Genomic DNA, 26,097 nt, shown 5'->3' with positions numbered 1-26,097 from the left:
AATGACGTCACGCACCTAAGGGGGGGGGAGGGGGGTCAGACATTTGTGACGATGTGTGACGAGGGGGGGTTTCAGAAATGTGACGTCACATCAAAATGCGCAACTTTAAATAAAAACAACATTAAATAGAATTGTTATAACACTAATTTCGATTAATTTTCATTGATTTAAAGCTTTCGTGACTTCGGGGATTCATATTCTTGGTTCTTTCGGTAAAGTCACGTAGAAGGGAAACATTAAACTAATAAAAATATAAAACAATAAAATTATCACGACGTTTCGACTGCAACACAAGCAATCATCATAAGGTCACCTTTTATTTGTTCCATGAAGGAGCATTTTGCGTCTCCATGGGAGGATGGAGAAGCATACATTTTGTAAATTCTTTGAATTATTGTTATTAAACATTCAGATTTTCATAATTCTTTTCATTCTGTGGATTGAATATGTGATTGTTATAATTGTAGTCTTCATTTTGCTTAGTTCTACTACAAAGTGTCAAGTATTTTTAAGTTATAATTACTTTTAATATTTTATAATTATAAGAGAATCTAAATGTAATATTCTGAACATCTGCAGTTTTAGTTAGACGTTGAATATTTTCAAGTGAATTTTATGCTAAATTTCAGCTTTCCAACGCCACCTTTTTTAATGTTTTCTCCTACAACATCAGAGTGCAGCGCCACATTAAATACGCGCTACAATGACAATAGTTTAAAGCGATTTGAAGCGTGTTTTATATTTTTTGGGGGGGGGGGGGGGGGCAGAGCTTTGTGACGTCATATTTGAGGGGGGGTGTCTGACTTTTTGTGACGTTGTGTGACAAAGGGGGGGGGGGGTCAAAAATCGCGTGACGTCATTTATGGACGGGTCCCTTATTCGTAAAACAAGTGACAAAGTCAAGGAAATTCAAATCAAAAGTAACGCGCTGTACGCACACCGGCAAGCGACGTTAAGACCATCGAGTAACGTTAACTAGTGGGAAACAAAAGCAATGTTGTCACGTCTAATGGTTTAATCTACGACGCAGCGGTGGGGTGGGCCGTTGAAGTGTCAGCGGGCGTCAAATGTAAACATTCGGGCACAAGCGGCTCCTCCACTACACGAGGACAACATTGAGGCCGTCAACTATTCAGAGTTTGTCGCATCGGCGAGGTTACTCACGACCGTACCTTGATCGAGCGCAGTGTCACTGACAGCCGAGGTGAAGGGACTGCGAAGTCGCCGCTCACGCGGGGAGCTCACGCGCGGGCTTCATTACAATGCGGACGAGGTCGCGGTTGCCAACGGACGCCATCAAGTTCGGCCGGAGGAATCGATCCGTAATTCCATTGATTACACCGACGCTCGATCCCCGCCGCTCAAATCAATACAGTTCGGTATCGATAACCGGGTAATATTCGATTCCTTTTGGGATCGATTCCGCAGTTGTCGGTTGATTCACGGTCGGGACGCAGAGCTGGCTGGTTGGGTTAAGCCGCCCACAAAGAGGCGGGGTTTTGAGGCTGGTCCGACCAATCACAACGAGTGATCTGCGAGTGACGTCACAAGGTAGGCGAAAATCTCCACGGGGATATGGAGCCGCCATCTTAGTCAGGGATATTGAAAACGCATATTATTTATTGGTTTCTGTGATGATTAAAACATGTAAACTCACACTTGCGTTTTTATCTCGTCGATATAAAAACAACAATGTTATCTACACATTTTTTTATCATTGTTGTTCCGTAATTAAACGTTCACTTCTGGGCGTGTTAACAGCTGTAAGATGGCGTAATGTTTCTTGCGGAAATGACGTCATCAACGTCACGGCCACGCAGCGCGCACTTCAACCTCTACGTTGTATTCATCCGCGCCACAAAGCTCGTTAAATCTAAGCAAAAAAAACATTAACGTGAACAAAGCATTATTGAAAACACCTTTTGTTCAGTCTCCAATTAAAAAAAAACCCAAAATAAAAAAATATATAAACAAATTCTTGCGCGCCGGAACTACAAGGACTCTTTGCGGAGCGCGCACGCGTACATCTTCGCACCGCCGCGGCCACCGTCCTCAGTCGCCCTTGGTCATCAGTCGTGCCGAGTAGCATACTCCAACTCTTCCTCCTGCAGCAATGGTGAGCAGGGCTGCGAACCACTCGTCGTCACAGTCACAGAGTTGTTGATCGAATGTCGTAGACAAAACACTCCGTCGACTGACCTGCCTCGTTACAGCGGCTGGCTAATTGGTGCTCGGTGCGCGTTGTTATTGAATGACAATTGCGCTGATGAGCTGTGGCGAGCTCTCGCCACGGCTCAATGCGGACGCAGCGCCGCTGTGCATTGCTCCGTGCGATTGTTTCGCGTTCACCGTTGAGTTGCAGTTGTTGAATTGTGCTTGTTGAGCTGCAACTGTTAAAATATATTCGACCTTGTCTCGCTAAGCGGTTACGGGTGTCTGGCTGAGGGGGGCGCGTCGCGTCGCTTTCGACCAATGGAAGGGCCCGATAGTAAGGAGGTGCGGCCGGGCGGGCCAATGGGAGCAGCCCTTGGATCGGCGCCAGTGTTCGCAATCGGGCCGTGTGCGCCAGGTCGCTTCCACTGCTGGGTGAGAGGGCCTCAGCCGTGGGGGTTAGTTGACCATACTTCACCACGCTGGTCACTGCGGGTTGGCGAAGACGAGGAGCAGAGACTTTGCTTCATAGGATAGTGTTAACGGTGAATTTTGTCGCATTGCCGATGTTTTTAAGCAATGCCTCTCGCGTTTCTCCCATGCGGATTGTGTTATTTGACGTTACGTTTGAGTGTAACGTTAGTGTAAATGCATTTAGCGCATCTGAAAAAAATGTACACTAGTAATTGATGTCTGTAGTGCCCAAAACTGTTATTTATATTATAAAATTACTTTATGCTAAGAGCAATATAATTATTTTTAAAATATGCATTTTCAGTTCTAAAGGTTATGCTGAAAAACTTGATAACTGATTTTCCTCACTTTTTTGTGTTGTCTATCCTGACTTGATTGAATCATTTGACAGTCCACTCTTTGACAGTTGTGACTGCGGCTTAATCCTCCAACTCAATGCGATCACTACGCTCTGTACAACGAGCTTTTGTTTTGGGATATCGAGTTCTACCACCACAATCGCTCGCACATGATTTGACTATCTGTAGTCAGAACACCATCGTTATCGCTCGAGGCGTATTACATAATAAACTGTTAAGTCGTAAGTCGACCGTCCTACCCTCTGCGTTGTCATATATATAAGGGCATGTGGACGGGTGCCAACATCAGCAGCAATGCAATGCCGCCCTGAAACATGCTGAAGACGTGCATAAATAATTTCCCAATGGTACAGTCGAAGCCGAATATCATGATACAGCAACATCACACGGGGGGGGGGGGGGGGGGGGGGGATAAGTGCAATCACACTTCCCCGTGCATATGTCCAGCATCTAGCTTATTCTTAAAACGGAGTTGCAACGAGGTTTATGATGGAAGAGTTGTAAAACATGAAAACCTTACGTGAGTGAAGTGAACACGATCACCTAGGCGGGGGCCCATTGGGACTTGGCGACTCTTTGTTTAAGGCAGACCTGGGGTTTATATTCTCCAAAACGACGCGAATGAATATTGAGCTATTGTATGAATTCGCGTCGAATTTGGACCCATTACTTCGAGAGGGGTTCTTGCAGTTCGCATCTGGAAGTTCGCCAGCATTGCTTCAAGCAAGTCTGACTGCTGGTGGAGTTGTACAAAGCCGGTCCATTGTTTTGACGTCCTCTATCAATGCTGCTGAGGATATTGCCCTCCCAGAAGACCGCGGGGGCCAATGGGTTTTGTAAGATAGAGATGAGTGGCGAGCCATATATGTAGGAGACATTGCTTTTCTGCATTTGTTATTTATATTCTCCAGAAAGACACTGATGATTAGCTCCTTGCATTTTATTTACATCTTGTTGCACTTCAGATTTTTGGGAATTGACCTGTATTTTAAGCGGTAAATAGACATGTTTGTTCAGGGGGCATCAAATCTGTGTTGCATAGAACAATCGATCGATTGAAATTCTCTGCTAAAATGTAACAAACAGTGCGCGTCCTTTGCCTGCAGACGAAGGTCACGAAGCATGACTTGGCAATGCGAGTATTTTACGATTACAGATTTTTTAAAGCATTTAATTGGAATAAAGGGTTACGCACAGTGCACAGGCGTGCTCATCTGTGGAAGTGGCTGGTGCTATTATTAGCGTCTCCCCCAGGCCACGGCCTTATGAACTCGTTAGGCTTTAGCAGTCTCCTTGTGAGTGCCGCATTTCACAAGGATATCTCAGAAAGGGTGTTAGCTTCGTGCGAACATTTTTGTGTACCTGCACAATGCTGGATGAGGGCCATCTCACGCTTTACGGATTTGGCCATACTTCACCACACTGGTCAGTGTGGGTTGATGGTTGGATGCATAAGTGTGGGAGCATAGAAGGACAGTACACTCAAGGGGCTGCACCGCCTACCTTTGTGTTTATGAATAAAACACCTTTCATCAGCAAGGCATACATTACACGTGGAATACGTTTATTTCGTGCTCTTGTTGTAAGCGTTACTTTTGGCTTCGGAACCCGAGTACCACCAAGTCGGCCTGAATATGTACCACATTGGCTTTATTGACTTGCTTGTTACCGGTGTTTATTTAGCTCTGGATGTTCTGAGTAAATCGGTTGTGTTGTTAGTCATCATTGAAACCTTTAGAGCGTTAAATGCAACGACTGTGGTTTGAATGTCTGGGCATTGTTAAGATGTGCGTGCGCGTGTCCTTCCAACAGACGGGCACCGTGAAGGTTCTGGTGACGGGCGCTGCCGGGCAGATCGCCTACTCCCTCCTGTACAGCATTGCTAGTGGCAATGTCTTCGGCAAGGATCAGGTGAGGAGGCTCTGCCCTCGTCATGCCAAAGACAAACTCCAATGAGTGTTGATGACTCCGAGTGGAGCCGCAAGCAGGAAATTCAAGTACCCTACTCGACGTCTTCGAGAGACTGAAGTGGTAGCTAATTAGGGGTTGGCAGTGGCAACTTTGCAAGTCTACCTTGGGGGAAAAAAGACACCGTTTGGAGGTGCTCTCTCTTGGTTAAAAGAAATCAAGGTTTTCATTCCAGTGCAATCATCGAAGGGTTGTGTGAGTTTAAAGTCGAAGAGGTGGGGGTCGACGCACACCGTCGTGTGTGACGACGGAACCGAGCCAGCTGGCGTGCTGTCGGGGTCACCTTGGCCTCCAGTGAAGACCAGATGCTGTTGCTGGCTGATCAAGTTACATTTTTTTCTAATTTAACTGGATGGGGTGTGCTGTCTACATATAAATAACTCAGTTTTGTGGTAGCACCGGCTTATTTAAATATTTGCATTTCTAAGCCTTTGGGTCTATTTAATTAATTTAAACATTTGTAATGCCATTATTTATATAATGCTGCTATCAGAGGCAAGTGCAGCAATATCCGTTGTTGTGCTGCACTATGCTCCAAAGTCTGTTCCCTGCCTTCACAAACCTGCACTGATCAGCGTGGTGAAGTATGGTCAAATGACCCACATGGCATGTGGTGGCTGCCCATGTCCATCAGTTGATTGACAAAAGGACATGGCACAATTAAAAAAAACACGTCAATCGTCTTATAGTTCTGTACCTCGAGTCGTTTAAACAATACTATCTATTAATGGCAAGTCAAAGGCAGTCATCCATCCCGTGTTGAGCCTGGCCCCCACCGTGGGGACGTGGAATTTCCACCACCGGGCTCAGGTTTGCCATTGATAATAATTGCAACTGCATTGCTTGTTTGAACAGTGAGACCCTTTTAGTTAACTTGAAAAATAACACTTAGCATCGTTTAAGTCTCAATTAGTAGATTTGCACCACTTGAATGCATATCTGGACTTTGCAAAATTCAAGCAGACGCTGTAGATTTTCAAACGTATTTTTGGCTCTGGGAAGCGGGCCAAACCAGTGGTTGGGAATGACCTTGCAGCAGGCGCTCGCCGTGGCGGGTACAGGACGAATGGGAGCCAAGTCACCTCTTGTAAAGCGATATGTATGTCACAGCGGTAAAAACGCGCATCGCTCCGGTGTCTGTGTGTGTATCCGCGTGGACCCCACGCAGCCCATTTCCCTGGTGCTGCTGGACATCACGCCCATGCTCGGCGTGCTCGAGGGAGTGGTGATGGAGCTGCAGGACTGTGCGCTGCCCCTTCTCAAGGGTATGCACGTGGAGGGCACACGCCCCGCCTGAGCCATTGACATGCGTACAGCTCGCGTAGTCCGCATGTGCAGCGCATGTGGGCAGCCGCAGCCCGAACTCATCATTTGAAGTTTTAAATCTTGAAGGCCTCTGCCAAAATTATGATTATTTTCGTCTGCAATTTTTTTATATTAATAAGTTCTGTGAAAGGGAAAATGGAACCTAACGGATGTACAGTGCTCTAATGTTGTGGATATGAGGCATTGAGCATGTACAGTTTTTCCCTTTGTGGATGCAGAGGTTACATGAACCAATCACATCCTAAATGTATGATGCGAAAATAGTGTATGCTTACATGCGGTATTAGATGCGTGAGAGTAAGAATCAAATGTATTGAATTAAAATAGATTATAATTCACGGTTTATGTAAATTTTATTCCAATTTAATTGCCATATTTAAGTGAACTACGGTCAAACATTCCCCCTGTATGACACGACATGGAGTTGCCCTCATCCAGCACTGGATTACGTTCGTCGGTCTCTTGTTGTCCAAAAATCATTAGCTTACCTTCGTGCAATCGCGAGTGAAGGTCAAGCGACCTTCACTCACGATTGCTTGAGTGGCAACGAAAGCCGCCTCACGGCCTTACCTCTGCGACACGTCATACCATAGAAGTGGAAAATATACCTCACTTTGTGTCTTTCCTTGTATACACAGGCAAGGTGAGTGATTTATAGTCGGTTAATCGTAAAGAGTTCCTTGAATATACTTTACAAAGGACAAGCCGCTTTTTCTTTATATTTGTTCACTTCTAGGCGCCCCTATGCATGTTCATTTGTACTGCCAATCTGCGCTTTATGATAGACAGAAAAAGCTGTGCTATATGAGTTCAGGACGCAATGGGGCCCTCGTATTGTTTCCGTGCAGGCAGTGAGGCTGCTGTCATCCTGTGAGTGAATTGCACCTCGCGCGATCGCGGGTGAAGGTCGCTCGAGCTGCGTAGCCATAGTTCCGCATTTGCCAACTCAACGGACAAATAAAATCCCGCTGACCTTTGCCTTGCCATTCCCTGTAATCTTATTGTTATTGTGAACACGTGGCCTTGCAGGCAGTTGCCCCGCGAGCTAATTCCAATAAACTTTCATTGTAAATGTAAAGTTACAGCCCTTACCAATCCACTGTTGGATGAAGGGTGGAGATGGCCACTCAAGGACTGGTTCAGATATCACTCGCTACTGGTGTTGGCCGTGGCCAGGAATCGAACTCGGATCGCCAGGTCCATAGCACAGTGGTGTAACTACTGCCCGTCTGTTCCACCCATAAGTGGGAACAACTCGCACGCATGTCATGTAAAGTATTGTAATCGTTCATGCGTTCATCCGAAGACCAAACATTTACTTTGAGCAGTAAAGCAGTATTTGTATATAGAGCTCATAGCATATGTGAAACTGTATAAAGAGACAATTAGAATGTAAGGATTTTAATATGCTACATATTGTACAATACATATAGATTATCGTGATTCAGCGATTGATATAAATCATGATGATGTGCTCGAAGAACATTCTTATCTGAAAGCTAGCACGAATAAAGTGGAGTCTATGCTTATAATGCGAACAATTTCAAAACCAACATTGTTAAATTAGAGGGGCACTAAAACGCGACACAAGGTGACGCGGGGCAAAAACGCCGTGGCGTCAACAGAGAGGGGCAGGGCATGAGTATTCAGGAGGAGACGCGGCACCTGGCCTTCACTGTTCTTAGCCACACGCTTCAACGTCATTATCATCCATATCAAAGTGCGTACATTCCATGACCGCGTGCCGGGCTGCATGGAGCCGATCGCCACACGCAAGGAGGATTTGCCACCTTTGTAACGGACGCCCTCCTCGCTGCGCTCGCTTATCCTTCCACCGTCATTGTTAATGCCGTGCCGTGCGCGTTGCGCGACGGCGTGCTGCGCTGCGCAGAGGTGATCGCCACAGACAAGGAGGAGGTGGCCTTCAAGGACCTGGACGCGGCCATCCTGGTGGGTTCCATGCCGCGGCGCGAGGGCATGGAGCGCAAGGACCTCCTCAAGGCCAACGTCCGGATCTTCAAGTCCCAGGGCGCTGCGCTCAACAAGTACTCCAAGAAAACCGTCAAGGTGTGCCCGGCAAGCGTGTCCTCCCACACTCCACCCTGTCCTTTACACACAACAATAATAATAAGTAACTTGTCACACGCCTCGCTGGTAAAAAAAAAGTTGGAGCGTTACTAGAAGGCGCGGAGCCCAGCTGTCAAAGGCTCGCCAGAACAGGTGCTCCCTAAGGTGCCCACGACACATGACGCATTATTTGCTATGATCTTGGAAATACCGAGACTGCTTTTTCCAAACTGTGACATCAGTTCGCACAGGCATTTTCAGTTGTTTTTTCCACTCCACAACGTTCCAGTCATCTGTCGTCATGGTAATGGTTTGCGAGAGCAAATGTAGCAGGTTTGCTTTTGAACGGCCATTGTTTGTACAGTATATATTCACCTCCTGTTGCACATGCCCTGCTATTCAGTTATATGCAAATTTCACCTGGAGACAAATAGCCAGAACAAATATAACATACACTATAATTTGAATAATACATGAGACAATACGAATTCACTGAAAAATACAACTCTATCTGTATAAAAATAAACCTGTGGACCTTGTCCTCCAGTGGCGTCAGCAGACGGCAGTGCAGAAAAATCCATTGCTGTACTTTCCTATGCTCCAACGTCTATGCTTTCCGCCTTGACGAACCCGCACTGACCAAGTACGGTCAGATATCTCAAGTCCCGCACAGCGTGAGGAGACCCCCATCCAGCAGTAGATTATCCAAGAGGGCCGTCCATGTACTGACGTCACAGCCTTTGCTGTGATGGACACCCAATAAAAGCGTGCACACGTGTTTTGTTTGGTTTATTCCACCACCTGCCCCCAATGTAGATGTCACATTTTGCTTTAATTAAATTTGCTTGTTAACTTAACAACCGTGAGTAATAAATCATTTATATTTCGAGGGACGGGTGCCAGCTGCTCATTATCCACGATTGAGTACCACAGGATGTGAAAAATATAACAATAATAATTCATCCGGGAAAGACTTACTGAGTCTCTTAGACTCTCTTTTCAGGAGGGAACTGAATTTGACCAGTCACGTTTTATAGAGCGCTTTTAGCTTGTACAAGGAATTGCCTTGCACGAGCACCCAGAGAAAACACTGTTAAGGTCTACACACATAATGGGTGCATAAATCCTTTTGCTGCTCTCCTGCCAACTCGCAGGGCAGGGCGTGGGAGTTTCACAGATGTGTCTGTCATTCGCAAACTCGTTGCGCTGTGTCACAGGCGTACGCACCATCAAGCCAGGCATGATGCGATGTCCGTGTAGCGTGGGAATTGTCACACCGCAAGCTGACCCCGGTTTTTATCGAAAAATCAAGATCCACCTCTGCGGATGATAAAACGTGGTTAATACAATCGGCGACATTAACATTTTACCACACACATAGCACACCGACCATAGGAGGTGATTGTAATGGTATTAAATTTAACAGTAATGGTACCCGACAGATTTTTCCGGTTGATAAAATTACAGATGGCTTTCCTGCCAGTCGTGCCATGTGCCATTACTCGTGTTCAATTCATCCCAACGCCATTCATCTGCCATAGAAAATCTCATTATCGCAGACTGAATGAGTCTCTGTTTCGTTTTAAAACTACATCAAATAAGTGGAAGGTTATTCAAGCCTTACTCTCACACTATAATACAATTTTATGGAGCGATTAACATACTCGAGCTTTATAGAGCAATTCAACATGTGCGTAAACAGCCGTATTTAAATTTTGTGTCTTCCGGGAGCTCAGGTGGCTGGACAATTACACTAATTCTCCAGCAGAGGGTGTAGCGACATCAAACATTCAGAAACGTTGGCTTTTGGAATGGGCTACGGTTAGGTCGCGCTGTGTGGGGCAACGCTTTGGTAAACTGCTCACAACCGTCGTTCCCAACATTTTCTGTTCATATGCCAGATAAGCCACTGCACACTGCAAGCTAATAATCACAATCAAGATGGTTGGTATTGATGCTAACCTGTTCTTTGGGGGGGTCCTTGGAACTGGAATTGAGAAACGCTGGTCTAGAAGGGATCATTGGAATTGAAACTTAAATGAAAATCTAATTGAAAATGTAAGCATGTTATAAACCAAACATTAAACCTTTATGAATTGATCATATGTTTAAAACACAGTCGAGAATCTCGTTGACACTGGATGTGTATTATCCTGTTTGCAACTGGATAGTCTGCATTTTTAGCAGCTGAAGTTTATTTAAAAAATTCTGCATTATTCATTCGCATGCCTATATTATGTGTACCTCAGCATTATGTGTACCTCAGCATGTGAGCCCGTAATTGCTAAACCCCGTGAATGCTGGTCTCGGTTTTAGCATGGTGAGTACACCGCTGCTAACATGCCACATGGCGGTGCTCACTTTCGATGCACGTGCGTGCGTACATCTTTGGCCCCGTCGTCAGCGTAGCTATCGAGTGTGCGCACGGTGCAATCTTACCGAGGCCCGAGGGACTCGGGTGCCGGGCTACGAAGAGAGAGGTGGGGAAAATGGAGAGGAGGGCCATGTCGCATTCCGTGCGTCGGAGCCCGTTGCTGAAGTCGACGCCGCTGCTGCTCTCCTGGTCCTTGCGTAACCGTGGTGTCTTCGTGTGTGGGCGCGCGCAGGTGCTGGTGGTGGGAAACCCGGCGAACACCAACTGCCTGATCGCCCTGAAGTCCGCGCTCACCATCCCCAGGGAGAACTTCACGTGCCTCACTCGCCTGGACCACAACCGCGCCGTGTCGCAGGTAACCCCTCCTATCTGGTGCTTATCGGCCACAATATAAATGATTTTTGATTTAAAGCTTTCGTGACTGCAGTAATTCATATTCTTAGTTCTTTCGGTAAAGTCACGTTGAAGGGAAACAATAAAATAATAAAATATATACAAAACAATAAAAATTCTCACGACGTTTCGACCATAACACAAACGGTCGTCATCAGGTGTGTCGGTTTGCATAAATTTATTTATTTTTAAACGGTGTATTTATTTATTTTAAAAAAACGTTAGCGCCACACGCAGCGATTTGGCAGTTTATTTAGAAGGACTAGTCCATCTATGTTCTGAAAAGAGGAGGGGGGAGACGAAAAATGTAATGTATGCTGTCTGAAAGCCACTAAGTGTGAACAATCAATTAAGACCTGAAATGGTTTATCAAATCTTTCCAATGATTGCTAAGCCAGAATCCATCTTCTCGGTTGAAATTGTCTCTGTGCTTGTATATGTGGATAGCCTCATGAACGAATCTCTCATGGTAGCCAGATGGCTTACAAAGAACCTCTGTGTTGGAAAAGTCAATGTCATGTGAGCCTACTGAATTATAACAATGATCTGCCACGGCCGAGGTGTTGTTCCTACCGTGTTTAAGGTCTGCTTTGTGTTCACGAATGCGGTCCGAGACATGGCGTTTGGTTTCTCCAATGTAACTACTACCACAGAGGCAACTTAGTTTGTAGACACCAGGGTATTGTATGTCCGGAATCACATCTTTTACAGACGGAACCCGATCACGGATTTTATGTAATGTGTTGAAACGGACCTGGATCTTGTGTTTATTAAAGATTTTGGAGATCTTTTTGTGATCCCCGCAATGTAGGGTAAAGTGATGGTTTTGAAAGGCTCCTCAAGAGGGTCCTTCTTCATGGTTTGAGTGATAGCTTTGCGGATTGTATAGTCGGAGTAACCATTAGCCTTACACCAAGCTCTTAAGGCTAATGGTTACTCCGACTATACAATCCGCAAAGCTATCACTCAAACCATGAAGAAGGACCCTCTTGAGGAGCCTTTCAAAACCATCACTTTACCCTACATTGCGGGAATCACAAAAAGATCTCCAAAATCTTTAATAAACACAAGATCCAGGTCCGTTTCAACACATTACATAAAATCCGTGATCTGGTTCCGTCTGTAAAAGGTGTGAATCCGGACATACAATACCCTGGTGTCTACAAACTAAGTTGCCTCTGTGGTAGTAGTTACATTGGAGAAACCAAACGCCATGTCTCGGACCGCATTCGTGATTACAAAGCAGACCTTAAACACGGTAGGACCAACACCTCGGCCGTGGCAGATCATTGTTATAATTCAGTAGGCTCACATGACATTGACTTTTCCAAGACAGAGGTTCTTTGTAAGCCATCTGGCTACCATGAGAGATTCGTTCATGAGGCTATCCACATATACAAGCACAGAGACAATTTCAACCGAGAATATGGATTCTGGCTTAGCAATCATTGGAAAGATTTGCTAAACCATTTCAGGTCTTAATTGATTGTTCACACTTACAGTGGCTTTCAGACAGCATACATTAATTTTTCGTCTCCTCCCTCCTCTTTTCAGAACATAGATGGACTAGTTCTTCTAAATAAACTGCCAAATCGCTGCGCGTGGCGCTAACGTTTTTTAAAATAAATAAATACACCGTTTAAAAATAAATAAATTTATGCAAACCGACACACCTGATGACGACCGTTTGTGTTATGGTCGAAACGTCGTGAGAATTTTTATTGTTTTGTATATATTTTATTTTATTGTTTCCCTTCAACGTGACTTTACCGAAAGAACTAAGAATATAATATAAATGATCTACACTGTCGCCCATTTAATTTGTCCTCTAAGTCTGTAAATACGTCAGATCTTTGCCGTCTGGAGACATACAGTATGCAGGGCCTGTGACCTTTGACCTAGGTCGGAAAGTTGCCATTTAAAATTATCATGCTAATTTATGGTCGTTTTAGGAATTTCTAAGCTGTCATTTGCCTCTTCTTTTTAGGCGAGACGCAGGAGTAGTTTTGTAAAATGAAGAAAAATCGGTAACGTGGGGAACACATGCAGTCTTTGGGCGAACTTCAATCGTGAAAAATCACGGGCATATTGAATTAATTGCAATATAGGTGATAATAATTCTAAAGTATTTACATTTTCAGTGTGGGAAGAAAACGGAGTGCTTCGAAAACACCTTAGAAACAAGGGGAGATCAGAAACCTACTAACTGTACTGCGTGATATGGATATCACATGCATGTGGTTAGTCCCCATCTTTTGTCAGCCACCAACCCACTTCCAGGCATTTGGATAGCAGGGCATGCTTTACCTCCGCTCCGGGGTAAATGATGCGTTTCCCACAGCTGTGGTTCACTTTCATCCATCCTTTATGCAGCTGTGGCACGACACATTGGCATTCATTTCTATTTCACCGCTATACTTGTGTTTTTTTATATATAAATTCCAGCAATTGTCCAACGCAATTTTACTTGAACGCAATTCGGCAATTTAGACAATGTGTTACTGCTCGTGTCTTCATTGGGGAGTTACCAGCGCCACGCCGGGGAGGGTCGACCGCCAAAACTGCAGACCGCCGTCTCCTGGTTTTGGGGGGAAACCACGTAGATGGATTTGCTGACAAATGCGATGCGCGGGAGGGGTGCACTCGGAACTTCCCCCGAGATACCAGAGAAGGCAGAGCGTGAGGCAAGGGAAGGAGTGGGGAGAGCACGAGAGAGACGCCCGCTTGACAGTTCTCTAAAGCCGGGAGAATTGTCGGGAATCTCCTGTTATTAATCCAGCCCAGTGACCGCCGTGCCAACGCCCAGACACATTGATTGGGATGAGTCCCGTGCTGCGATGAACGGAGCGTTTAATCATAGGGTCCACCACTACCCCCTCCCCCCTGGGTTTCTCCAGTGAGGGGGGGCGTATATGGCACAGCTCCAGAACAAATGGCAGATTACAAAAAAAAATGACAGATGACTCCGACTGAGCATAATTAATCTATTGACTTGTGTAACGCTTTAACCATTTGTAAGCTGGAAAACAGAGTGGTTTTAGTGTGCGAGTCGAGTCTTGTACCACGTCTTCTCAATTTGAAAGTGACTGGTGTTTTTATTGTTCTGTTTTGTACACTTAGAATATAAACACATGTGAACTTACGACTAATATGTTGGCTGCTCTGGCAAAAAATGATACACGGTTATGATACCAATGTTTAAGGTTACACTGTTTCTTTGCCATTAATAATACTATAAATGGTGATTCGTCTAATGCTATTTTTATTAAATGGGGTGTGTTTAATACTAAATAGATTAAATGTATAAATTATACAGGTCTGTCAGAACAGCCATAATCACTTTAGGGTTATAAATGCATAAATATTATGCATGTATGTTTATATATTAATGGGAGTGGTGGCGCAGGGCTTGGTGTTCTGTATTGGAAATCCGCCGAACTGGGTACAATTCTTGGCCACTGATTCAGTGGCGAACGATTTCTGAACCAGTCCCAGGCCGCCTCCTCCTGCCATCACAAAGCCTCATTGGACATCTGTGAAAAATAGTTTTTTCGTTCATCAGATTCCTCCAGTATAAATATTCTAATTCATTGACCAGTGTGGGGAAGGATGGCCAAACAACTGCCATGACTGACACTGTGTGGGGAGACTGTCATCCAGCGGTGGATTGACAAAAGACTCTTGGTTTCTGCAGTCATAACTTTGTATTTATACGTACGACACGTACACATCTAACTGCTATCGGAAAATATTTGAAGTCCTATTGTCTGCGTGACTTTTGCAAATGGCTCTATGAATCAATTAATCTTTAAGATTCGGTTTTTAGAGCTCCTTATTTTGGCGGCCCATAGAAAATACTCGTGGCAGGCAACACTTTTGCTTGTGGCTGATACTGATTACTGTTTCCATTCACGTTTTGCAATGTCTTCAATAGTGCATCACGATCGGCTTTACAACTGATCAACAGAGAATTAAAAGTGAAGTAATTTTGAGGTGGCTCAGAGGTCAAAGCAACGAGCCTGCACTTCTAACAGCCTGGATTCGAATCCGGGTTTCAGCCCCCATGGTTGCACTGTGGTCTCAGGTGTAGCAAGTTTGTGGTCTCGACCCAGGCACTAGTGACACAAAACGTAATTTTTATTTTTTTTATTTTCAAGTAACTTGGCTTCACGCTCTGATTTCTGAGCCACTCCGCCACCCTTGGTAACGAATCACCGTCCCCCCAGGTGGCCATACGTGTCGGCGTTGACTCGGCTGCCGTCAAGAAGGCCATCATCTGGGGCAACCACTCGTCCACGCAGTACCCGGACGTCCACCACGCCACCGTGAACGTTGGCGGACAGGAGCTGCCCGTCTTCCAGGCCGTGAAGGATGACGCATGGCTTAAGGGCGACTTCATATCGGTACGTCGCTGTCGAATCCATTGGCCTTCATCTAGCAGTGGATAGATCATGGATTATGATGATCATGTAGATGATGCTGCCCAGGAAGGCACCAACTAACAGAAAAATAGTTTAAAATGTATTAGATGTATTGCTGATGGCTTACTTGGCCCTCACTCTGCAGTTGGTAAAATGAGCACCTCCGATTACCACGGTCGGCTATGTACAACATACAAGGCATTCTTCAAAATAGTTAAACATACATACAAGGCATATTATGAGACCTCCTTTGCCAGTAACAAGATATAGGAATAGGTTTTACCCTTTTAACTGGCACAAAAACTGACACCTTTATTCAAGGCATCATGTTTGCAATAACCACAACACAAGCAGTCAAAATGCAAACAAAAAAGACAACTCTGATAATAATATGCACTGTCCTTGAATTTGATTGGTCCACACCCGAGACGGCTTTTCTTAGAGCCTAGTCTCCATTGGTGTTGGACCAGAAGACGCCAAAAGGCGTACCAGAAGACGCCTTTTTTTTTCAACAACTTTTAATTTAATTTTTAGATGATACTTTATGGGAATGTCACTAATATTTGTCCACTTTTCAGCATAGTCTCCATCCTGTGCTGTACATTGGCACCAACATAGAGGCAGAGCCAACATTTCATCACAAACGCATCCATTGGCGGAAGACAACGGTTTGCAAATGGCATCGTGTAGAGCGCCGTCCTTTCAACACTGACCTCCAAAGTCGGTATCGGGGCATTTCCACCGTGCGTGCCATATCTGGGAAACAAACCGGCTTTGCCAAGAGCTTAGCTGCGACCTTGAGCATTGCTTTGGCCAAGGAATAGGAAAACAATTGGCATAAAGCGCTCGTTAAAAAACTTGTCTGAATAGCAACCGCCTCGCCGTAATAACCACGCTCGAGCATCTGTCGCCTTCTTTCAACTGTGTCTGGGTTCCGGAGTCTTTTGGCGGTCCGTTTAGTCTCTTGTGCGGACCGCAGTTTGTGTGAAGGGGTATCGCTGGCTATGTAGGAGCAACGTTGACAACCCTGTGTGGAGCTACCTCGCGTATCCTGCATTGAGAACCCTCTGTGTAAAATATTGTGCCCCTGTGTCTCTAAGTGCCTCTATTGAAAATAGATGTGCCTAGATGCTGCTACAAGCTTGCTTGTGAGCGTGTGGACCAGCTATAGCTGGTGCAGAGCATATAGTGTTTTATATGTTTACATACGTATGATTGACTCGCAGTAAAAACAAAGTAAGCGAGTAAGATATTGCAGTGAGTAAAAATACATATTTTATTTTATGTTATCGTTTACATCAGGTCACTCATTACATCAGAGTGCAGGATTAGTACGTAAACATGAAGATTCAAAGTAATCCTATAATAGTTTTAAGCGGAATATGTAAGGATGGGGGTCACAACTCTTGTCGGCATCTCACGTCCGTGTGCGCGGAACCCACCCGTACGTGAGAGCCCGTGATGGACGATTTTTTAGCGAGGATCCGAAGGCCCTCATTATTTGTGGATCCCCAGCCGGACATTCCAAAGGCTGCTCTGTGCCCCGACAGATTCTCTCTCCATCTGCGCAGGAGGCCGGTGCTACGCGCTCTCCCGCTCGCTCGCTCGCATCTGGCCGCTAAAACGCAACGTGAGGCTCGCAGCGGTGCCGCCGGAAAGAAAGTTTTGCGGATTTAAATTAAAAGTTTGTGTGCTCTTTCATCCCCCCGTGTTTGGTCGCCTGCAGACGGTGCAGCAGCGTGGTGCAGCGGTGATCAAGGCGCGCAAGCTCTCCAGCGCCATGTCGGCCGCCAAGGCCATCTGCGACCACATGCGTAGCTTCTGGCACGGCACCGCTGAGGTGTGCGTCGCCTACTCACCAAGCTATCACGGCCCGCTCACCACCTACACACTCACCCGCTCACCACCTACACACTCACCCGCTCACCACCTACACACTCACCCGCTCACCACCTACACACTCACCCGCTCACCACCTACACACTCACCCGCTCACCACCTACACACCCACCCGCTCACCACCTACACGCTCGCCACCTACACACTCACCCACTCACCACCTACACACTCACCCGCTCACCACCTACACACTCACCCGCTCACCACCTACACACTCACCTGCTCACCACCTACACACTCACCCGCTCACTTCCTACATGCTCGCCACCTACACACTCACCCGCTCACCGCCTACACACTCACCCGCTCACCGCCTACACACTCACCCGCTCACCGCCTACACACTCACCCGCTCACCGCCTGCACACTCGCCAATTGACCGCCTACACACTCACCCGCTCACCGCCTACACACTCACCCACTCACTGCCTACACACTCACCCACTCACCGCCTACACAGTCACCTGCTCACCGCCTACACAGTCACCCGCTCACCGCCTGCACACTCACCCGCTCAATGCCTGCACACTCGCCAATTGACCGCCTACACACTCCACCGCTCGCCACCTACACACTCACCCGCTGACCGCTTCCATACTCAAACGCTCAACCACCTCCGCTCACCGCTACCAAACTTGCTCACCACCTCCGTACTCCCCTCCTCACCACGTCTACTCCCACCGTTTCTCGCACACTAAATCCCTCACCACGTCTACTCCCACCGTTTCTCGCACACTAAATCCCTCACCACCTCGAATTACTCCCTGTGCTTGCTCACTCCACCCACTCTCCATGATCGCTCTCCACTCCAATTAAGCGGAGTGATCTGATGGCCTGGTTTTGTGTGTTTTTTTATATCTCGGTGAATTTGCATATACTTAATTTACCATATTTATAATATAAGCGCATTAAACATAATTACCAGCAAACCGGAGATTTATTTACTTGTGCTCGTGCATTTTCCAATTACGCGGATACGCTTAAACAAATATTCATACAAATGTGTGCTTCACAGAGTAACTTTTGGCCAAAAAATGAGACCCAAGGATGTAAACATGACCTGTGCACTTGTTTCACGGGAGGGGCATCTTATCTTGAGACGAGTTGAGCACGGCTATTTCTCCTTTCCCTCGTGCTCTCTGTGATACCGGCGTCTGGATTTGTGCCGCTCGACACAAATCAGTGGACGCTGGACGTGCTCCTGGCAGTGCATTAGTCAGTGAGGTTTGTTACTGCTCGCTCCCGGTCTCAACTTGAATGCAGTCTCCACGGACCGACGCAAGAAACCCGCTATCAGGCTATGGCTGTCCTTAGTCAGTATCTCGCAAGCGATATAACCTTACAGACAAAATTAAAGCACTTTTGTCAGTGTTTGGAGAGATGAGCTTTATTTCTAACCACATGGTCTGTGATCCTTACTGTTGGGTCTCTCTGGGCATGTGATGATTGACTTCTTGACGATTTGACGGATGATTTGGGTTCGCGATTCAATTCACATCTATATTTTACGATATGTTTTTTACCATCTCGGCCATATTTTTGCACGATGTTTTTACATCTCCTTTTCTACAATGTTGTTATCTCCGATGCATGCAAGCGTAAATAAACTTACGTCAGTCAATTAATCTGCGCACGGTTGCGTGGCCTTACCCAACAGTGGCCTCTTCATGTGAACGTTACGTTAGCTGTTGCAATAGCCGACGGCGATAGAGATGTGAAGCACAACTGCCCCGGCAGGTGCTGTCCCGCGCTATGGCAGCGAAAGGGTGAGACTCGCGGGCGCCCGGAGCCACGCGCAAGCCTCCGCGTTTGAGACTTGGCCAGCGGAACACTTTGCCATGGAACCGCCGTCATTTGTCTTAAGCCAGCCGTTCAAATGGCAAATGTTTATCTACTTTTCACTTTGTTTGCACAGCCCCCCCCTAAAAAAACATGAAATATGATTAAAAGCAGAATTAATTGTTAATAGTGTCCGTAAATTATAATTTGAGTCCATCTGGTGCTGGAAGGGGGAGGGGGGGAGGCTGTGTGCATTGCGGGTGAAATTGAACAGATGGTCTTTTTCTAAAAACAGAATTACGCACCCTTGGCAGGCATCGAGGGTACGAGCCATATGCGTGACCCCCGTGATTGAGCGGTTTGTACGGAACCCAAATCGTCTTGTGCATGAAACGTGTGCAGCGGTGGAGCTTTGGCGCCCACCGCCGAGTGGACGTAACCCGGCCGTCCGGCGTCTCGTTGCAGGGTGACTGGGTGTCCATGGGCGTGGTTTCCGACGGCAATAGCTACGGGATCCCCGCCGACCTCATCTACTCCTTCCCCGTCGTCATCAAGGTGAGGGTCGCGGCGGCCCCTCGGCGTCTTGTCACCGGCGCGGTCTGCCAACACCGCTGATCACGCTTCGAGCAAATGGGGTTGAGTTTCTGTTGGCCCGAGTCTCTTGGTGACTGCGTGGCAGGTTACATGTCCGTATGGTCGTGTGTCAACTGCTTTTTGTGTTTAATTTTGTCATCCTGCCACACCTACGATTAGCACAGTGGTCTATGTACGGTATGAAAGAAGTTACACATCACACACACACACGTGTCCTGTGGCACTGTAACGATGTGGCTGAAAGTCACTTTAGCGACTTTTTTCTCATTCACCTTCAAATTTATGTCGAATGTCCACAAAGGTACGAATCTTTTTATATATATATGTTCCCGGCTTTCATCAACTTTTAAACTTCAATAAGATGATCACACAGCATTAAACATTAATGCTCGCACGGGCCGCTTGTCACGTCAAGTGAAGCATACGAAGGGCCCCTTCCCCCGCGTGCGCCACGCTGCCTTGGCCGTCTCTCCCAGGGCTGCCCGACAAGCCAAGCGATGTTCACCAAGGCCCCCCCACAAAACATGTGACCAAATCACACCCAACGTACTCCCAGTCTCATCAGACCATGGAAGCTGAGCAGGCCTGAGCCTGGATTGTAATTGGGTGGGTTACCAATGTGCATAAATCAGGCATTGTAGGATGCTACAGAGCTGCCCAGGGTAGTTCAGCAAAATACATTGTTGTACTGTACTGTGCTCCAACATCTGTGCTGCCCACCTTCAAGCCGCACTGACCAGCGTGGTGAAGTACGTTCATATGTGACCCGCGAGGCTTGGGGAGGTCCTCATCCACCAGTGGATTGACAAAAATGTTCCGCAGATTGACACAAAGCCTCAACTCGTGGCGTGTTCGTCCGCTGGTACACGTGCACATGAATTGGGGGCATGTGTTGTGAAAAGATAAGACAAAGCATTGTGAAAAACAAACTTCTCTTTTAGTTTTTGTGTTGCTTCTTCACCTTAACGTTCTCTTCAACAGTGATGTTTAAAAAAGACTCTTGCTCCCCCCTGTTCCAACGTGTGTATGGAAGTGCCTTTGTGACTGGACAGGACTCGAGAGCAAATGTTAGAGCCACACCATCGCACCGCGTTCCGTGTGATTGAGGCTGAAACCAAAGTGGTCGCCCACCCAAACAAGGGTGGGCCGTGCTCATCCCTTTACATTCCTGTACATCAAGTTACCCTTCCTATGGCAAGGGTAACTTGATCTACAGACGAGTCACAATTAAGTCGCTGTGGAGAGATGTTAACTACTTGGCGCCTGGCATACAGGTCATGGATTCTATCCCAACCCTGAGGCCTGTATATTTGGCGTTTGCACGTTCTCCCCGTGGTTGCGTGGATTTTTCACCGGGTCCTCCGGTTTTTCTTTCCAAATTTAGAAACGTTTGGAGTATTTGGCCGCTGTAAATTTCCACATGATAAACCACTTAATTGGGCAATCATTTGTGTCCAAGTCGCTTCTGAAAAAGAGCCACATAGCTCAGTGGGCCTTACCTGGAAAAATGTAAATAGTTTAGTTCTAGTTTAGAGTTGTGGGAATTTAATTTACCCCAGAGAGAGATTAAGGGCTAGGTTGACCCACGATCAGGATTTGTAGTTTAAGCTTTCCAATTGCCAGCCACGCACCCAGAACACGTTGGCAGGAGGCCAAGACTTCAGACCGACACTGATTACTCGGTGACCGTTTCCCAACGCAGACGTGCACGATGGAGAGGTCCATCGCGCTGTTGACACTGCTCGCCACTGTATAATCTTGATTCCTCGCTCGTGCTCCCCACGCTGCATACGTTTGATAGCAGCTTTCCTGCTCTCCGTACAAATCTGACATCGCGGGCTGGCGTCGAAAAGAACATAATGTGTATCTGTTGAAACCCATAAAACCCAACTTATTTTTATAAGCTTGTAAGGTTATGTGCGTAGAAAAATTATTTATGCGCTGAAAATAATTCTTCGGAGATAAAGAAATTGAATAGGCCAGTAAATTGCACGGCAGGATTTTTCTCCTTGCGAGTTTGTTCATGCGCAAAATATTTTTAATTGAGTCGTAATTTACACTCTAATACATAGTAAACGTATCAGATAATTTAAATATTCATCTTTTTTGTTGCCATTTTTGCAAAAAATGCTGCTGCACCAGTCTCGTGAATCAGTGCGTTTTGTTTCACACAGCAAAATTGAAATTCCACTCTTCCTCCCGCTTTTCTCGGTCGTCTACGAAACATTAATGCGTAGTTATCTTTCGTCTTCCCAATTCCCCGTCACATCTGAATGTACTACTGCACAATACAAAGTTAATCCCAGACCTACTGAACATCTTCACAGCATAATTATTCTCGTGCCTCAATTTCCACAGTTTCAACCGTTGGGTCTGTCAGTGCACAAGACAAGAGCCAACTGCCTGTCCATTCTGCCCCTGGTCAAGTCCCCATTCCATACCTTTCCCTCCTGCCTATGTCTAGACGATGCAATCAGCTGATTGCTGAAGGAAGACACGCACCTTAAATGATATTAATCCCTTGTCTTGTAAACACGTACCTAGACTGTATTTTTGTCTCTTCGATAAAAGTTTCAAGGTTCAGAGGAAAAATGTTTTTAAACCTGCAGTCAGGTGTGCCACATTAGCACTGTAGTAATGATATTGCAACATTACTGCTGTACATTTAAATACAAGGTGAATCCATTGACACCTTTAGAATGCTTTGGTACCTTCTTTAAACTATTGTCATGCAGCCTAGGACGCACAGCACAAGTGTGTACCTACAAGATGAGAGCTACTGATTTATAATGGCCTAGTGTTGCCCATTGTGGAAGCGTGGTAATCTGCAGGCTGCGATTGTTGAGGTTTATCACTGGACAGTAAAGACGGTGAGCGGCAGAGCTGTGGGCATGCGAGACATACGCGGCGGAGTGTCCGGGTGCGACTTTGTGAGGGGGTGGAATAGTTCTGCTAAGCAGAGCGATTTGGAAAGCGCTTGTTTCAGCCAATTCCCTCGCGTGCAAATGGAGCACCACTGGGTGTTCAGTGTTCATTTAAAGTTACGGGCTCACCACAGACCCGAGCGGTGGGTACCGGCGCCCGTCGTTTCTGTCGTGTGCATTAGCGGCGCTAATTAAACCTCCCGCAATATCAATTGGTATACAGTTGACTCCCGCTAGTTCAAATTAATTGGGACCGGACCCCATGTGGGCCAGCAATTTACTTTGGATTAGAACTTGTCCATTAGAAAACAATGAATAGTCGCTAATTAGCGCTTAATGGAAGGTAGTTAGTGAGTGGCGTAGGCGGCTTGAATGCCACGGAGGTGTCGCGCGTTGGCACTCGCCGTTTCCTGCACGTTTAATCGTGACCTTCGGCGCAAGCGATCGTGTTAGCCGTCATCTTGAGATCTCCTTAATTATCTACTTTAATTTCGATTTTGTACGTTACACCAATCGCAAAGAAGAGGTTTCTCATTAGTGGACTTGACATTCGCGCGAATCTGTATTCTTTCCTTAGAATTTTGGACACCAAACAAAAATAGTAGAGTCCCAGAGGCCACATTTGTGCCTTTTACAAGCAGCTGAATTAAAATTGTTGTTAGGGCACCCATGCAAAAGCAGTTTCCAATTAAAAACACAATGATAATAATTATGTGGCAGTAGTGTCGAGTGCACTCTGATGCATCATAATTTAATAATTGGGGTTCATTTTCCAAGAAGCAATTAAATCAATGACATGAGTGACAAAGCATTGTATGTATGGGTCAGTGTCATTAATTGGGGTGTAAAGATGCATCAATTAAAATTCGTAAGCTCACGCTATTTGCATCAACTCGCACGTGCAAGAATCTGTTTCTAAATCTTTTTTTTTGTTATGTAATGGGTTTAACTGATTCTATCACTATAGTTTATACAGCCACCAGGCATCTAATAATTCACCCTTTTCTCCTGTCTACCCCTTAGAGTTGATGAATTGCCTTGATTCAGGGACACGATTCATTAAAATAATTAAATTTTGGTTTTGTGTTGTCTGTACCATTTAATTTGTCTTGTTTTTTTACATCCGCCTAAAGGTAGCACTTCTGTGTAATAATTCGCAGGAGTGTGTCAGCGTAAGAACTGATTTCACCACGGCTGGATGTGCGACGATGGCTCTGGCGACGACACCGAGCTGCGTGCAGACGTGTTCGCGAGGACGCACACCCCTACCTCGCTACGAGCGTTTCCCTGGACAGACTTTGCCCCTGGACGCCAGTGCCGTGGCAACGTCGTTATGACTCACCCCCCCCTCTCCCCCGCTCCGGACGTCTGTGCGCAGAACAAGAGCTGGAAGATCGTGGACGGACTCAACATCAACGACTTCTCCCGCGAGAAGATGCTGCAAACCGCCAAGGAGCTGGTGGAGGAGCGCGACATGGCCCTGGAGTTCGTGTCTGAAAGTGCGTGAACGAGCGCCACGTAAAAACAAAGCAAACTCTGCCCCCCTGCAACCCCCCGCCCAAACCCCGCTGACGCCTCCCACAAAACCCCTCTGTCCACCTCGCACCCTCCCCAACGGTTGTCTGTGAAGCGTATCAGGCGGTACCACTTGAAGCACGGACAAAGCGTGTGGTGTACGTTCGTAATGTGTGAATTGAGGATCTAGGGAACTGAGAAAAATGGTCGATTGATGCGCCATAGGATATTAGCAGTACAGATTAACGCTTGATAAATCGTAGACGCACACAGCGCAGCGAGCCCCATAGTCGCTGCCACTGTAGAATGTCCCCTGCACTTCCCATCGGGACTGCACCGCTCATGCATTGTTTTAAACTTGCTGAATGTACAACCACGGTGGTGAACACCCAAATGGAAGCGTGAACCAACTGGTACCCTATAACAGTGACTGAACACACAGACGTATGTATGTTGAACTTCTTGTGCACCGTATGTAGCCAGCCGTGCTCATCGGAGGTGCGTATGCGTATACATTTCCCTCGAATTATCTTGACGTTTCGGAGCGTACTCTTAAAATAAATTAAGCTGTCGGTGTGTCTCCGAGTCTCGAATCCACAGATTTCAACCTGTAATAGGAATGGCTTGCACTTCATGACATACAATAAATGTGTGATCAGTGTCCCCCGGTGTCTCGCTTGATTGATTGTGATGTCTGTCGGCAGAGTCCTTTGTATCAGCTTGGTTGAGACCCAGGCAAACACATACATTGGTGTTTGTTTCAGGCACTTGGGGAGCGAATATAAAAAATGCTTTAAGAAACTTTTATAAAATCGACAATTTAAATTTCATCCTGTGTAATTGATTCCATCTCATTCCTAGTATTGAAATTTATTTCCTAATTTAGCCATTTCTGTTGCCACGTCACTTTATATATGTTACAGTTCCTGCCACCTTTTCATAACTTTTCACATTGTTAACATATCAATAAGCAATGCTTTCAAGGACATAACATGCATTAATTAGGGGGCTGAAGGGTAACAAAGCCAATCACTCTGCATCCTAGCTAGTTTGTGTGTGTCTGCCAACAGGTAAGCTGTGACCAGCAAGATATGCTTTCTACATTCTTCATGCAGAAGCGGACAGAAGCTCAAGTGCTTGAGCGGTGCACTCCTGGATGCCTCGCTTGGTGCCCGAGTTTGGAAATTAATTAAACATTCCGCACGTTCGCTTCGCTGTCGATGCTCAGTGCGTAATTACACTGCCCTCCCGCAGCCTATTCGTAATTTTTGTCTCGGTGTATCCTGTTGGCACATCTGCGCCGCTCTCTCGTTGCGTGCTCCCCGGCGCCAGCTGCCCCGGCTGTCGGTACGGTGGAGCGGCGTTGCCAACGGCCGTGGTTTCACGGCGCTTGGCGAAGGCTTTAGGGGTTTGTTCGTGACACGGAGCCGTGTTTACCTCGACCATGAGTTGGGACCTTTTTACCGAGGGTCAAATAGGACTTTTCAATCGCTTTGGTGAGCCAAACATTAAAGCACATTTTCGAGTTTTCTATATGTATAAATATTGCATTATTTGTATGCATCACTTTCAACAAACTTTTTTCAAGCTACATTGACAAATTTGGTATCAATCGAAAGCCCACCTGTAGATGTGCAGGCAAAACAAAGTTCGTTTGTTTGGTTTTTCCCACGACCTATTCCAAATTATGGGCGCAAAGCAATATGGACTGCAAAATTAAAATTAACCCATGTACCCAAAACACCGACGTGTATTGCAAAATGAAATGTTTAGTTCCTGGCCACGAGGACCAACTATCAGGCTAGTATCAGGTGTCCCTAGCAACAGGCGTCCCAAGCAGCGGCTGGCCCAGG

The 26,097-nt window shown here is 46.2% G+C and overlaps 2 protein-coding genes across 4 annotated transcripts in view; one reads left to right on the top strand and one right to left on the bottom strand.

The window, feature by feature from the left end:
* WDPCP (WD repeat containing planar cell polarity effector) overlaps positions 1-1,549 on the bottom strand; it is a 39,978-nt gene extending 38,429 nt beyond the window's left edge. For 2 of the 3 annotated variants that reach the window (XM_032948427.2, XM_032948428.2), the window contains exon 1: positions 1,173-1,548. The gene's annotated coding sequence lies outside the window, so the exon portion shown is untranslated. Of the gene's footprint in view, positions 1-1,172 lie in introns of all 3 variants that reach the window. The other variant, XM_032948426.2, reaches the window with a different exon arrangement.
* Positions 1,550-1,962: 413 nt separating this feature from the next.
* On the top strand, positions 1,963-24,907 carry MDH1 (malate dehydrogenase 1). Its single transcript, XM_032948429.1, has 9 exons — positions 1,963-2,116; positions 4,797-4,895; positions 6,121-6,217; positions 8,170-8,345; positions 10,952-11,074; positions 15,339-15,515; positions 17,260-17,373; positions 19,677-19,766; positions 24,108-24,907. Exons 1-9 carry the CDS (start codon positions 2,114-2,116, stop codon positions 24,234-24,236), a joined length of 1,008 nt encoding a protein of 335 aa, XP_032804320.1. The 5' UTR covers positions 1,963-2,113; the 3' UTR covers positions 24,237-24,907.
* Positions 24,908-26,097: the final 1,190 nt, after the last annotated feature.

The sequence above is a fragment of the Petromyzon marinus genome, chromosome 6, assembly GCF_048934315.1.
Source record: "Petromyzon marinus isolate PM22_M1 ecotype Great Lakes invasive population chromosome 6, UKy_Petmar_22M1.pri1.0, whole genome shotgun sequence".
Lineage (NCBI taxonomy): Eukaryota > Metazoa > Chordata > Hyperoartia > Petromyzontiformes > Petromyzontidae > Petromyzon > Petromyzon marinus.
This window is presented reverse-complemented; position numbering and strand designations above follow the sequence as displayed.

What these genes read in the sequence shown, in the direction of transcription:
- MDH1 (XM_032948429.1), top strand. An exon ending in TGCGCTGCCCCTTCTCAAGG is followed by an intron (nt 6,218 to 8,169) that starts GTATGCACGTGG and finishes TGCGCTGCGCAG; the next exon opens with AGGTGATCGCCACAGACAAG. An exon ending in TTAAGGGCGACTTCATATCG is followed by an intron (nt 15,516 to 17,259) that starts GTACGTCGCTGT and finishes GGTCGCCTGCAG; the next exon opens with ACGGTGCAGCAGCGTGGTGC.